At 26.3% G+C, this 16,962-nt stretch overlaps 1 protein-coding gene across 1 annotated transcript in view; it reads right to left on the bottom strand.

The window, feature by feature from the left end:
- Positions 1-5,406, bottom strand: part of LOC132932130 (uncharacterized) — a 73,792-nt gene extending 68,386 nt beyond the window's left edge. The window contains exon 1 of the mRNA XM_060998357.1: positions 4,341-5,406. Coding sequence (XP_060854340.1) covers positions 4,341-4,698 — 358 coding nt within the window. The 5' untranslated portion in view covers positions 4,699-5,406. The remainder of the gene's footprint in view (positions 1-4,340) is intronic.
- Positions 5,407-16,962: the final 11,556 nt, after the last annotated feature.

The raw sequence follows: 16,962 nt of genomic DNA, 5'->3' as shown, positions 1-16,962 counted from the left end.
TAATATTATTAAAATTATTAAAATAAGTTACAAATAATATTGTCAATTATTTTTGCATAAAATAATTACGTACCAATTTCAAATTTCATTACTATAGGTATGATGGTAAAAAATAAATAGTTAATTTATGATTTAGATATTTTGAAACAATTAATAATTATAACTATTATATTACGAAATATAAAAGAATCGTTTGTAACCAAAATGATACTTGTATAAAATTAAAATATTATAATCTTTTAGAATAACGAATGAAGTCTTTTTTGGTATTGGAAAACTAGCTGGTCCTATTGATTTATAGCGAATGGTAGTTCATTCAACATTCGTTTATTAACAAATTATCTTTTCATCATCATCCGAATCTAAAGAATTCCAGAGGACAATGAACAGAAGCCGGTTCTCTTTACGTTTTCACAAAATTCAACTATCTAGATTGTATATATATTATATATTATATTTATATATTATCTGTGTGTGTGATGGGAAAAATTATTCTTGTATTCATTTGAGTGACCTTGATACCCAAATTTTATTTTTTTTAATTTGGACTGGAAATTTATGTTACAAATAACAAATAATTTAAATCACATTAATATAAAATAAAAACATTAAAATAGGTATGTACTATATTAAATTTAGTTCTTTGTAGTAGAAAAATTGTAATTGATGTTTACATAATTATTTTTCTGACATCATACTTCAAACAAATAGTAGATCACTCGTTAATTCTACTTCTTATCGAAATACACATTTTAAAGAAGATAAAAACAATTATATAATTTATATCCAAATAAATAATGGTATTTTCTGAAGTATACAGCATTGTAGCATGGTATAAAATTATTTATGATCTAAACAAGTATATTTAGAAACAATATAGATTTTATCATCCAAAAATAATTAAGATAACATTAACAAAATAATTCAAATTTGAAATAAAATACAACTAGATTAAAAATAAAAACTATTTCAGTCAAGAATAACCAAGAATGGCGCCTGTCTGTAGAAATACTTATAATTCAGGACAGTCGACACTACAATAAATTTAAGTTGAAAAATACCCAAATGCTAGAATTGGATAGTTTACGTTTCACGAGTTAGAGTTAAGTTATGAGCTTAAAATTGAAAGTAACGATAAACCATTACACTCGAATAACGATTTTAATTTATTAGTGGCGTTGGCATATTACTTTTAAAAACCGAAAAACTTTACTATATCTAGTTAATTTAAACACTAAGAGAAATAAACATTTTTTATGGAATTGCTTAATTTTATAAAGGTAGATTATTAAAAATATGAAATTAAATATCAATTTCCCAACAGAAAATAACTAAAGAAAGACTTTCCTACCCTGGATAAATGTATAAAATATACGAAACTATACTACTTATTGAAAATGACCCACAAAAAAAAAAATACCAAACCATCATTACAGAGGATTAAGTTGATATAACTATTGAAGTAAGGCATACCATTAATTTTTCCTAAATAGTTAAAGAAAATTTGAGACTAATATTTATGAATAAGCCATTCAAACGGTGCTTACTTCATAAATGTTTTCAAAGAAAAAAATTCAAAAACTTTGATAATATATTATGTATAATACCTACATTATTTAAAAAATATTAGAAGCGGAAGTTGAATGGACTGAAAATAGACTGAAACTTAAGTCTTTTTAAATGAAAGCAATGATAAATAATTGCACGAAAATATAAATGTTGCACAATGTGTTGACAATTTTGTTTGTTCTTTACAAAATAAAATCTCATATATTATAATAATTATACATTGATAAAAAATGCCTATACGATATATTCTTGATGTACTAATTGCAACAATTTAAAAAAAAATGATTTATAAAACTAATTGTTTTAAATTCATCATTAAAACGACATTTTACATTGATATAATTAATAAATATTTGTTTAATATATAATGATAAATTAAAATACAATAATACATCAATATTATGTTTTATGTAATATATTAAATATCTTGAAACTAATAACCTAACCTAACCACAGCTACAAACTTAATATAATTTAATTTAACTTAATAAAAATAAAATAAACTATTATCAGGTATATTTTTATAATACTGATTCAAACAAATAATTAGGATTTATTTTTAAATTAAAATTTTATTAAAATTATCATAAATCATTTTCAAACGGTTGTTTACAACGAAATTACTTGAGAAGTACAATATACCATATACTTAACTAGAATACAATGCTTTTTGTATTGAATTGTACTTGTTTCTTTTATTTATTTATTTTGGAAAAAACAATTTAATACATAATTTACATTTTAATCGAAAGATAGTAGATATTTTATAATTTTTATTTTTAATTTAGACATTTATACCGATATTAATACTTTTTTGTTTTGTTATAACTAATTAAATGTAATCACGTATCATTTATGTTAAAACGATAAATCTTAGTTAAACTGATGTCACATTGAATATTGATGTATATAATATTTTAAAACACTATTGTTTAAATCGATTGATAATACCTAATTGAATTTAATTAAATTATATTCACAAAGAGATCGGTGATCGTAATAATAATATATATAATTTGTGATAATTATTACATTAATTAATGTTTTATTGTTACTTATGTCTAATTTAGCTAAACTGAAATTTCTTTTAAATACCTAACATTATAATTTTATTCGGCCTTACATCAAATATCTTGGACTTCTAAAAACAATTTACTTTAAAAGTAATTTAAATTGATACTGAATACACTATATTAAATGACGTATTAAAAATAAACATAAGATCTCGTAAACTTTATTTATCGACATACTTTGAAAATAATATTATGAAATATTCAGTCCTAAAACTATACGTGTAAACGTGTTAGTCAAGTTCCATAACAAAGTATAATATATTTTATGTCTGGAGAAAAACTAATTTTTAGTACCTACGTTTCAAATATTTTTAAATTGTATACCTACGAATAATTACATTTATATATTTTATTGTAATATGACCACGTTATGAAACATTTAAATGAGTACAAATATTCTATAGTATGAATTATGGTGCATTATTGAATTTATACGCAATTATTTTCATATTATGCTAATAATGTTAAATCACCAAAATGTCTTTCTCTCTCGAAATCGTCTTGGATTTTAAGTATTTTTTTTTTATCTGCATATAACATTGGTTAACCCAACAACGGAAATATGTTATAATATTCAATTGTATCTATATTAAATAGATAAGTTAAAACAATATGTAATCGTTTTAGACATAAAAATATGTAATCGCGGTGTTTAAAAACACATTCACACACACGATTCGCTTGAAACTTGTCAAATTGAAAGATATCGATCGGTACCTGAGGCGTCGGTACCGAAAACAGGAATATTCGTTTCCATCGTGTATAGATATAATATAACTACACAAAACACGTATAGGCCGTGTTATTATTATGGGCCCATTAACCATGATTATATATCCGATTAATAAATAATAATCTTGAAACGTCGTGTGACTGATAATATTATATCTATCAGAACACATTTGCACCTCTGCGCGGCAGCGTTTCGATAATATGCCGCGTATATTATATAGCGTAATAACGACCGATCGTTTCGTTCGATACATTACATCCTATACGACTATAATACTTACAAGACGTATTTCGGTTAATGGGAACGTGTGGGCATTGGAGATTTAGAATTTCCGACGAGTACCCGCTAGCGCGGTCCTGTTTAAATCGCGCACATTACCTCGTTGGTAGAATAAAAAAAAAAAATTTTAAATAATAAAAAAAACGTTATCATTACACATCTTGACCGACACAACGATATTATACAATATATTATAACATATAAAACGGACGATCTGTGTATTATAATAATTTTTATATTATATACCTACTTACTACTTAGGTATAGATAGATATTATATTATTTTAATGACTATTATCGCGATTATTATTGATAATTATTATATAGAATAGCTAGTATATAGATACTAGCTAATCCCGCAGGGGGATACCCGAGACAAATTAAATAATCGTAGTGGATTTATATTTGTACCCTGTTTAAAGCTCAATTAAATGTAAATTACGTATATCAAATCGATATTCGTATTTCGTGCGCCAACAAATCTTTGTATGAGTTCCCCCTTTGAAATGCTAAATTTTAAAATTTGACTTCGATGTACACATCCTCGGGAATATAATAGCCGATGTATTCTAAATTTCAAAACCATGATGAGTGCGATTGCGATAGACTTTAGAATTTAGATCGCTTATACACACACACACACACACATATATACGCAAGCATATTAATAATTATATAGGACTCACCATAATCGTTCGTATCCTCGGCCGTGCTGTTCACCGTGCCGTCCGGGAACACCTGCAGGTATCTGTTTTTGATGAACATTTTGATTTTCCTGGCGGTGCCTGTTATGTGCGACAGGTTAGTCGCCGACCTGCCGTTCCTGGCTGTCGAGCCCGCGACCGCGGCCACCACTGCCGCGTCGTCCACCCGTTCTGCGGCCACCGCGACTCCGTAATACGCGGTCCGGTCCCCGAGTGACGTGCCCGACACCGCGCCACCGCACAACACGGCGTACAACGCCAATACGCTGACCGTCACCACAACACTCCGCCGGTGGCCGCCACCGCTGTTGCTGCTGTTGCAGTGCGACCGTTTCACCATGACTTTAGGCCATTGCTGGGTGGTACCGGGCAGGGTACCGCCGGGTCAGGGTCCGTCGCGCCGGACGCCAGTGCCCGCTTCGCACGGCGTCCGCATACCGCCGGTGGGTACGCGGTGAGCGAACTGGCGATTAGCGGGTGACTCGTCGTCGAGGATAATATTATTATGTCTTCGGCGACCAATGGCCGATCAAAGGCCAAAATATTGTCACGGGGTGACCCGACCTGCCAAACACGGCGGTATCTCCGTGGTTTTCGTAATCCAAAAGCTCGAAAAACAACTTTTTTTTTTTTTTAAACCAACGGAAAAACTACGTATGAGTATAGTAGGTATACAAATAGGTACCTACGCAGGTGGATCACGATCTCGAATTTTGCAACACGTTAGAGGTCGAACGCGCAAAAACGTAGTTAGGTAATGAAAAAAAAAAAAAATCGAACGGATAAATTTGCGCGGAAAAAAAGGTCACTGCCGCGGCCCGTTTTTCGTTTTTTAATATTTGTATTAGGTATTATTACTCGAGAAACGGCCGGCCGATCGGTCACGTCGTATTTGTGCGCCGCGTCCGTCTCGCTCGCGTCGTCTTGTCGATCGGATCACTATTTATTTAATTTTTTCCTCTTTCCGTCCTCTGCTCTTTCCCCTCTAATAAACTGCGCGACGTGCGGTTGGTGACTGGCCGAGAGAGTGGCGAACGCGAGGAATCACGGAATCACGGGGACCGCCAGACGGTATTCAATTTGTCGGTCAGACCATGTGACCCGGCGCGCGCGTGCGGCCCACAGATGGAGCCACTATAGCCGGTCTGCTGGTTCGCGGGCGTCGCGCCGGCCGGCGCGCGCTGCCGTTATCGTAGTACTCAATTACCTAATAGAATTTGTTCTTGTTGTGATTGATACGATTGTCGTTAGGTATGTATATTTGTGTTAAAATTTGAACAACCGTTATGACGGATTTTGAAGCACTATTAACCCGCAAAAAACTACCAAATACCGTACTACCAAATTTTAAAAAATGTAAAAATAATACTATACAATACTCAAGCATTTTTTTTTAAATAATTAGTACCTACACTTAATCGAAACTTCAAAAAAGTAATACAAAACACCGTCCATTTATTCTACACATTATACCTACTTGGCTACTTATATGAATAATAGTTAATAAAATTTCGTTTTGAGCAAATAAAAAAAAAGATAACGCCATCAAAATCCGTAGGTACTCTATAGTCATAAGTCATAACGTACCTACCTTTAGTAGACAACAATGTTTTATTTTGTTTATTATTCCGACGCCACAGCAAGCGAACGCGCGCACTCGACCGACATTAATTGTTGTGCCGTAATAGTGTATTGTTATTAAATAGTATTATATAATAATAATAATAATAATAGCAGCACTGTCTGTTTCGTTTGGACCTCGTACACGTTACTTTTCGTTGTTGTTGTTGTTTTAGCAATCGCCGAATTGAGAAAAACACGAACGCGCGGTTATGACAAAATACCTAGTAACCGGTGCTGTACGGTTTCGTTGGTATTAGGTTTTAGGTAGCAAATAGGTATTAGGTAGATACATAGATTTAGCAAACCATGGTTTTATATGAATTTCTACGCGGTTCTTTGATGTCTGGTTTCTTATTTTCGTTCACAACTACTATCCGTCTCCAATTATAATTATTTTTGAACACGATACGACATAAAAATCGAACGTATTCGTTTTTTTCTTACCTAATATACCTTTGATAAATTGAATATATTTTAAACTAGTTTAATCGCATATTTTAAGCGAAATAATATCCACTTCCAAGCGTAGAACTATTAAGAGATCAATTTGGTTTATCAACAACTTAATAATAATTGTTACTTTACATACAATATCATTTAATACTTATGTGACGTGTAAACGGTACTATACGGTAGGTACCTACCTACTTATTGAAAAACGTTCGCCACGACGCGTGTGTTGTAATCAATGTGTATTTTACAATATACTACATATTATAGTTGTGTGTATATAGGTAGGTACTTTTTTGTCCAATAAATTTATAATTATCAACCACATTAATCTATAGGAATTAATAGGTACCTATTATTATTTTAAAATCATAAATTACATTGATAGATAAGTTTAACCGGTATTAATCGTTTATTCCGAATATTTATTATTTTGTGATAAAATTAATGAAAGTTAAGGCGTTACTGGAAATTTATCGTATTTCATAAGTACATAATATACAACTAGAATGCACAGAATCAAATATTTATTTTACTCAAATAATAAAAAAAAGTCTATAAGAATTAAAGACTTTAATTATAACTGAGGTACATTGTACATAGTAATAATATATTGTAATTTACCGTTTTGTTTGACTAAAATAAATATTCATACAACTAAGTTAAGCAATTATATACCATTTATTCAAAAGCTAAAAAATGTTTTGAAAGTTTTTAAGAAAACGCCTCAGCCACAGATGTTTTCTCCGTCTTACAAACTCGTATAACAGTTCCAATATTGTATATTGTTACTTATTAACTTTAATATTATAGATTGATTCGACCTATTACCTATCAATTGTCATATTTATAGAGGTAAGAACGTTATCTGTGTGTTATCGTTGGTATTTTACGATGTTTTCAAGCAGTTCATGAATATCTAACATATTAAAATTTAAAAATGTTCATAATTCACTAAAAACTTAAATATTATAAAAAAATCAACGGAAAACACAGATAATGTTCTAACTTTGAAATTTAATTTTAGGTAAATATTTAATTTAATAACACAAAATTGGAATTACTAAAAGAAAAATTGCTATGTTATCCTTTTTTTTGTTTGAACTACTATATGAGGTGGCACGGTGGCACCGCGCCACCACAAGAACATTACTTTCCATTATATTATATTAAATGTAAGATGGAAACAACACATGTGGGAGTGACGATCTCTGAAAGTTCAATTAATTTCCAATGGCTGTATAAGTAGAACAGCTTTAATAGGCGATAGATGCATGTAAAAACTGTAAGTTACGAAAATAAATATTTTGATGAGATAAACATTTTGGTCTTTGAACGATAAAACTAATATAAAACAAAATCAAGAAGAAGTGTTATTATGTTGCGTGCTTCAATAATTTGTTATATAGATTAAATGAAAGTGAATATTTTAACACTTAAGTTATAAGCACTTGAAATAATTTTTAAATTAGGTATCTTAGTGAAATCCTTTAATCCTTATATAAAATTATGTATATAATATTGATGAATATGATAATATTATGTACATGTAGTAGGTATTATCCAATATAATACCTAATATCCATTAAAAAAAACATGAATTAAACAGCAAAAAAATATATGATGACGAATTGCAAAACAATTCGTTAAATTTAACAGATCATTAAAATTTTATACTTCGACTATAGGTTATTGATGTTTAAATATTTTACGTACTTACTAAAACATTTAGTGTTTATTATAAATTCTAATGGACATTTATGTATAACCCACCACAAGTATTTTAATATTGATAAAATGCTAAAGTGAATAAACATACTACGATAAAAATTTAAAATTACGAGTGTATAAGCATCATATTTAAAATTAAAATATACTATTTAATACTGTTCTTATAAATTTATTTTATTTGTGAGTATATTATATATTATTATATAAGTGTCCAATACATTCAACAAATTTTTTAATCATTATTATAAGTAATACACTAATTTTTAACAATCAAACTACTCATCAATGAAGTACCTATATGTTTTATTATTAATCATTTTAGGGTGTTTTGACTAAATATATTTGTTAGCCCTATGTATTAATTATTAATTTATAAATCAAATGTATGTATAGTTGGTAAAAATTTGAAGTAGTAATTTATCGATATCTTTTCGAAGCAATCTTATCTTTAATTTGTACCCAGAATATATACACGTTCTTTGCTCTTTAATATTATAATATTATACTTGATCAATATTATAATCTTATTAATACATTTTATTTCATATTTTGTCAACGCTTCTATTTTACAATATAATTTAGAATAATTATAAAACTATGATTCAAAATTAGAAAAAACTACATAATGATCTATGAACACATACAATAATTTATAGCTGTAATAAAATTTTTAATTTATCAACATATTTTATTACTAATAAAAAAAATATATAATTAAACAATTATTTGTAAGAGTAACTAAAAAAATGACACGTAAATATTTGTAAATATAAAATTAATACTTTCATAATTTATTCACTGACGTAGTTGGTGCCTTAAATAAATGTCATATTACATGACGTTAATTTAACAAATAAAAAAAATTAATATATATATTTTTTGAAACGCCTTGAAATTAGTTTATCCTTATTAATCAAGTTCACGATTAATTCCAAAAAAGTGTATCTTATTCAATAACACCAAAGTAAGTATATATCCTAATATCGTATTTACTATTTTCCTATAGATAAGACCTTCACCAGTAGGTACTTATAATTTTTAATATGAAAAAAAAACAATCAACATTAAATAAGGAAATGTGTAGATTTACAATTTATATGGTACATATAACCTCGTTTATTTATAGGTGAATTGGTAAAAGTGATCCAAAATAAAATAAAATATATGAACTACCACAGACTTCAGAGGTAGGTAGGTCCATAATGTATACCTACTTAATATATATTTGTGTTCCTAATCCTAACGGTAACCCGTCAAAAAATTAATAATAATAATTATATACGTTATTACTTATTAGTTATTACCTACACACTGCAATAACCGTTGACAGTACAAACACGATGCATATAATTCTGAGGCAATGATTTCAGTGCCTAGTTATAATTAATTATTATGATGACGACCTGTATTTGTGCTGGTAATACGGTATGCGCGGGTCTGCAAAATCTGTGATGACGTTGTCGGTACACGGTCTGTGCCGGCTATACGTTTGGCCACTGGTCTATACTAGCGAACGTGACGTTGGAGAAAAAAAATTCGCACACATGTCGCCAATCACGTACGCAAATTAAGCAATAGCCTGGGCAATTGTCTGCCTCCCCGACAATCGTGCAATTTGCAAACTGTTATCCTTGATAAATCACGTGCCTGCACACGTGGAAGCCACAATTTCCAATACACTGGGTTTCTAATAAATTGCACTTTTAAAAATACTAAAAATATTTCATATAATATTGCGTATACTTTTACAGTCAAATGTGAAAATAATTTGTATCAAATGCGCAAACCATAAACAAATGTATTTGTACCTACATATTATTTAAATTATAAACACTTAACAAAGTAATACTCCTATTATTCTAATATTGATACATTCTTGAACTATACACGAGCACACTTAAACCCCGTGAAAAAAAATAGAACTGATTCATTTTTATTTTAAAATATAATATATTAATGAAGGGTGTTGATTGTTAAAAGCTAAAAAAACCTATTTTTTTTATTTTATAATAAAAAACTTTCTATTTAAAAATTAAATTTTTTAATACAGTATTTAAATTTGTTAATTTTTAATACAAACTCTATTTAGGTACAACTAATAACAGAAGTTAGTAGATATGTAATTTACAAGAATAGATTATGCATTATATAGTTACTATATACTTACTAGTTACTATTAGACAGGTAGGTATGTAAAATATTTTATTTATACCTATATATCTCTAAGGTCATACAAAAATATATGATGACTAATGTTTTTATACAACTAACTATATTAACTACTCGAAAAATATATTTTAAGATAAATTTATATACGACAGATACCTCCTACACAAATGTATAATTGACAATAATAATGCAATAAATTATAAAATTAGTAGGTAACTATTAATATTGTTTAAAATACACTATTATTCAAGTTTTATCGTATTACAATATTACATATTATCCAGTATATACTAAAAAGTAAATACATACTAGCACCCTCATTAAAAATCACTTGTATTAAATTATTTAAAGTTGGAAATTCTGCCAGCTCAACTGTACTGAAATATGTCTTATTAGCTAATTTTACTATACTAAAATATTAACTAACGTAAAAATATATAGATACCTATGTTTTGATATATCTATCTAAAATTCTGTATCAAAACAATTAAAATTATGATTGAAAGATGTTAAAACAATTAGTGTCCATTAAAATATTTATTGTTATATATTATTCTCAGTAGTGCCTCATATCTAAATGCCAATTGAAAGCTAGTAGAAAGAAACAGTAAAAATAGAGTAGAAAGTAATTTTTAAACGTCAAATTCTCTTGGCATGAATGAAGATGTATCATTGAACATTAACATAAAAAGAATGAACAATCAGTAATATAATCTAATTATTGAACTAACTATAATTATTTAAAAACATAATAGAACACTTAAATATTATTTAATATTATATAAATAATTAAGTATATTTAATATATTAATATTCAAATGTATTTATATTGTGTTAAATACTTATAGAAAAATGAACAATCTTCAAAAATAAACCCAAACGCACTATAACGTTAAATATTTGTTTAATAATGACATTTAGTAGGCAACTTCTAAAATTATTTTATTATTTATTTAGATATTAATTAAGTAAAAATTATTTCACTAAAATAATAATTAGTAATTACATAATTACACATCAAATCAAGAGACATTCACTAACTTTTATAGTCAAGATTATAGACTATAATAAAACACTAGAATACTGAATAAGCGAATTAAAAATTTACAAATGACCATTTGTGATCAATGATGATTAATTTTTTATAGAATAGTCTCTTAGATTTTAAATGAAGCAACGAGTGTAGGTATTGACTATTGGTTTTTTTAATAATTCGTGTTTTTGAAGCAATAATACTATTTCAAGTTTCAATTTTGAGAGCAAGGGAAAGTAGAAATTTGAAACTTGTTGGTACTTTAGGGGACAAAAGCGTGCGTGTATGTAACAAGCTTTAAGAACAAAATACATTTTTACTGAATATTTAATAGGCATTTATTAGAATTTAATTTGCAACATATTTTGTACTAATTATATAGACATTTTCAACTTTTTAATGTTTATTTTTTATTTTATATTTTTATTTATTTATACATGATAAAACTTTTGTTTGTGAATTAAAAAGATTTCTCATAATTTATTTACATAGAATTTAAAAAAATTGTTTAGTTTGAAGCCACAAATATATTTTTTATAAAAAATAATTGTAGTTTCAATGTTAATGGCATTGGATACCAACGTAAATATGTATCTAACAAATATTTTTTTTCAATAATTTTCGTTAATTCATATTATTCAAAGAAAAAAATAACTGTGTACAGTAACTGTAGGTATATATAAACTTGAAAAATTCCTCCTTTTCCATTTATTTCGATACATTAATTTAAGTACAAAACAAAATGTTCAAAATATTTAGCCTTATCAAAAGCTTTTTATAGGCATTTGAAATTTTGAAATTATCAGTTTTGATAAAAAAAATTTGGTTTGTCAAAAAAATATTGAGTACAAAATCTTAGATAAGTTGTACTTATACCAAGGTTATTTTATACATAAAAATATAAAAATATTGGAAATACATAAGCCCAATTTTTATATGAGCGTTATTTGAAGTTCATATTTTAAAGCTAATAACGCTTCAAAATATATAACATGTACTTACAAGGTTGTTCAGAAGTAATTATTATTACAATCAATAAATCTCAAAAATACTGCACCCTGCGTCATGCATGCATTTATTTTTATGGATATTTCAATTCAAATGTTGACAAAATTAGATATCTTACATTCTTACGAAAAATAACAACTTTTATTATATTATCGTAATTTAAAATAGGTATGTCAACATTGTCAACTAATACTAAGTAGGCATTGAAACTTTTTGCCTTTTTGTATATAATTATTTTCTATACACAATGTTACAATGACGTTTTCATAATATTTTGATTATTTTTTAGCTATTTATACAACAAACGTATTCATATTACCATTTACCATTTTACCATTTAATAGTACGTTGGTATATTAACTTATAAATCATTTAACTTAACAACAGTCAACAATGATATTGATATATAAATATATCATATAATATTACAATAGTTATATGCGTTGATTTTGACAAATGTGTTTAACCTTTAGTAATAATAATGTAAATTTGTAAATTTGTTCACAAAAAATCAGAAGAATTCGAAACAACAAAATTATTAATACAAGGTGACCATTACTTTTCAACATCGTGCTATAGGTAGTAAGGGAAGTATACAATGAAAATATCAAGAAATTAACGGCGGTTGAATATTCCATTACTAGCCTATGCTGATGACGTCGTAACATTGGGTGAAAAAAAGCAAGACATAAAAGTAACAGAATTGTTGATATAAAGCGCCAAAAACTAGGGCTAATCATTAATAACAAGAATAAAAAAAAATACAGGCGCGATGACCGGAATAAACATCAGATGCAACAGGCAGTTAGTCCACAGATCGAAGAATATATATTTAAAGAAATTAATAATTTTAAATATTTAGGTACCGTCTTAAGTAATATGTATAAATATGATAATCATGAAGAACTTAAAAAAACGCATCATATAGGAGAACACAAATGTTTTTAAGCACTCTCAAGATTAATGGGATTGAAGTTACTACCATAGAAATCAAAAGAGCGATTATACAGAGTATTAGTCTTAGTCATACCAGTGATAATGTACGAATGTAAAATATAACCCACAAATCACAATTCAGTGAGATAGATACCTCTAAACATCCAACATTTTGCATTTGCGTACAATTTATTTGTTATGCGGTGTGATTTAAAAATAAATAAAATCATTTTACTATATTGTTTTCGAAATATAAATATATGAAACTAAAAAAATAAAGGCAAGTAAGTAACCAATCAGCTAATGTAGCCATGTAGGTATCTAGTATGCCGTATGTATCTCGTCATTGAGTAAATCTTTGTAATGTTGTGTTAAATTTAAATGACTATTGAGCTGTTTGGATATAAAAGAACGTTTAATGACGAATCGTTTATTTTGTACGTTAATATCTAATTTCATAAAAATTTCAACTTCAATAAACGCTCATAAAAAAATTATTGAAAATATTTTGGAAATATTTTTTTTAAATTGCAGTGCTTATTAACAATTTATTAGGAACTTGTATTAAAATTGTAAACTTTTTAACAGAGTAAAACTAATTATTAGCATTTATAGATACATAAAATTAAAACAAATAAGACTAGGGAGGATAATCTAACTCTTTTTACATTTTCACAAATGTTTGTACTTTTTATTCGCCAATAATTTAATAAATTAATGGAATTTTTTAATTTTTACCCTCTAAAAATATTAATTAGTTCCAATTTATTAACAGAAATCTCTATTAAAGTTGATGACTAGAGAATTTTTTTTTATTAAAGTATTTTTTTACAAAAATAAAAATATTCATCAAAACATTGTAAAATCAATAAAATCGTGATCAAAATGTAACGTCAATAAAATTTAACTAAATAGAATAGAATATTCAAGACATAATCGATTGTTTTAATCAAATTTAAATATACTAATTTATTATTTTATCTATGCTTATTAGTTATTACTATATCGATAATTAGAGGTGTAATTTCTGATTTAAATTTAAAAGGTTAAAAATATTATTCATTTAAAATTACATAGATAAAAACTAACTAAGTACTTAAATTATATATTATACAATCTCGTATCATATGTCTTATCATTCAATTTAACAGGTTTATAGTAGTATACCAATGTTACTTATTGGGATCATTTGAAGTTAATATAAAAATTAATTAATACACGTATTGCACGCTATTACTTATAACTAATAAACTGTATTATAATTTATAATGCATATGTTACAGTGATTTTTTTAAACATGAATGATAATTGACAGTTTTATGATTAATTTAATATTTTTAAACATTATTTTGGTATTTACACATAATATTTATTAGGTTATCTACTCTAGGTTAACTCTACTCTATCGACTGTATGCCATTATTTTAGACCCTATAGGATATTCAAATTCGTAAATTAAAAAAAAAAAACAAGTTTCTTAAAATGATTTAAACAATTCCTAAGAAGATGTAATGAAATGACAAATGATTAAAAAATATTTTTAAATATTAACATTTGTTAAAATATTAAGTACCTGTTCTAGAATTTTTTTAAGTTGTATTTGTGTACTCTTTCTCTATCTTATTAAGTGACTTGCATTTATAAAAACATTAGGTAATCCTAAAATAAAGACCAATAAGTGATATCCTCTATTTTTACATATTAAATAATAATACTAGGTAGGCAATACGTATATATTGATAATTAGCATAAACATTTTTAAAAAGGTACGTACTACGAATATTCTATTTATCTATTCAAAACATATAAAATCAGAAATTTAACCTGACGCATATAATAACATCGGTAAAATACTTTTAATATTAGATATTAATTACTGATTGTGTTCTTGAAAATAATCTTAGACAGAAATAGGGGAATCATAAATATGCATCTACTTTAATTAGTTTTAAATATTGACGGACGTCAGGGACGAGAGAAATGTATTGTCTTAATACAAAGATAATTTATTTTATTTTATTTTCCTATCGTATACAATCATATAGGTATCAAAAAATCTATTATATTAAATGATTCCAATGGGTCTCAATAATTTCTCAAAGTATAAGGTAAAACTGATGCAACTTTGATGCTTCATCAAACTATTTGCAAGTTAGTAGTTACAGTTTATATTGTTTATAACTGTAACTAACATAAATTATAGTTATTAAAAACTAGTTTTGTAACAAAATCTACTTTGTTATATTATGTTATTGAAATTCTAAAAAACAATAATTGTAGTGTTGAAGTTATCACTAAAAAAATGTATTAGTATTTCTTGGACATACCTAACATAATTTATTAAATATATTGATTCTTATTATTGTGTTATTACATATTATTATTATGAACTTTAACTTTTCAACCTATTAGTATTTAGTTTTTTCTTTACATATGTATATAATATGATTAATGTTTTGTGCAAAATAACTTGAAAATGTTTACTAAATCCCTCTTAAAGTTTTCTTATACCCATTAAAAAATATAAAAAATAAATAATCATACAATTTTTTTTTAGTATTTAAAGTGCATAATAATGCAGATTATAAAATTATATTTTGTAATTTCAAATTTTTAAAATGTTTAATTTTGATATCAAAAGCTTGAAACATTAATTATTGATACAAGATTCCTAAAGTCGTAAGTTATTCATAAAATTTTTTTTTTTAATGTATAAAGTACAAATGTTCTCAAAATATTAAAATGGAAATTAAAACGTAAAAAAAACAATTTTTCATCAAACTATTTTAAAAAAAAATAAATAAAGATATTTAAATAGCTTAAAATTAATCTAAATACTTTTAAAATTACATTGCGTATAGAAAATGTCTACGTATGTCGATTATCTGATAGTGGAAAGGTTTAAATTTATATGGTTAATATTTTTGAATAACAATTAAATGAATAACTAAAACCCTTTGTATAGAAAAAAATACTTAATATTTTTTTATTCATTCCATCATTGAGTAAATACGAATTTAATTTAAAAAAATGTTTAAAAATTTAATCTTCCATAATAATTATTTAAAACTTGTTTTGAAATATAGCAATTCTTAAAATTGTTTATTTTTATTGCAAAAAACCCTTCTAAACTGTTCCTTTATTCGTCCTTTTTTTTTAAATTTTCAATCAATATACTACAGTGGAATAGACTTATTAGTTATTAGGTATGAAGAACTGGTAAAAATTTCACTATAATTTAACTTATTACTTTAGTGGTGTTAAATAAGTAAGTATTATTATTTTATATACCAATATACCTTTATTAGTTAATTACCATTATTTTATCAATATAAAATGTTTGTATGTATGGTAACTAATATTAAATTATACATGAATAAAATGTAACTCAACAACTGTCGACTGACATGTCACGTACCTACTCACTTCAATCACTTGTGCCTAAATGTGTAGGGATATAGCCTATAAGGACAGTAACAATACCATTATAACAATAATATTATAATTTATAGTAAAAAGTAAATTCTGTAAAGTATTTAACATCTCACTATCGCCATCTAGTAATTAGAATGTAACAAAATACTGCCATATGTTTTATCATCATCATATCAGAAAACTTATCAATATATCAACACAGATATAATATTATTATAT

The sequence above is a fragment of the Rhopalosiphum padi genome, chromosome 1, assembly GCF_020882245.1.
Source record: "Rhopalosiphum padi isolate XX-2018 chromosome 1, ASM2088224v1, whole genome shotgun sequence".
NCBI classification, from domain to species: domain Eukaryota; kingdom Metazoa; phylum Arthropoda; class Insecta; order Hemiptera; family Aphididae; genus Rhopalosiphum; species Rhopalosiphum padi.
Note: the sequence above shows the minus strand (reverse complement) of the source record. Positions and strands in the feature narration are given on the sequence as shown.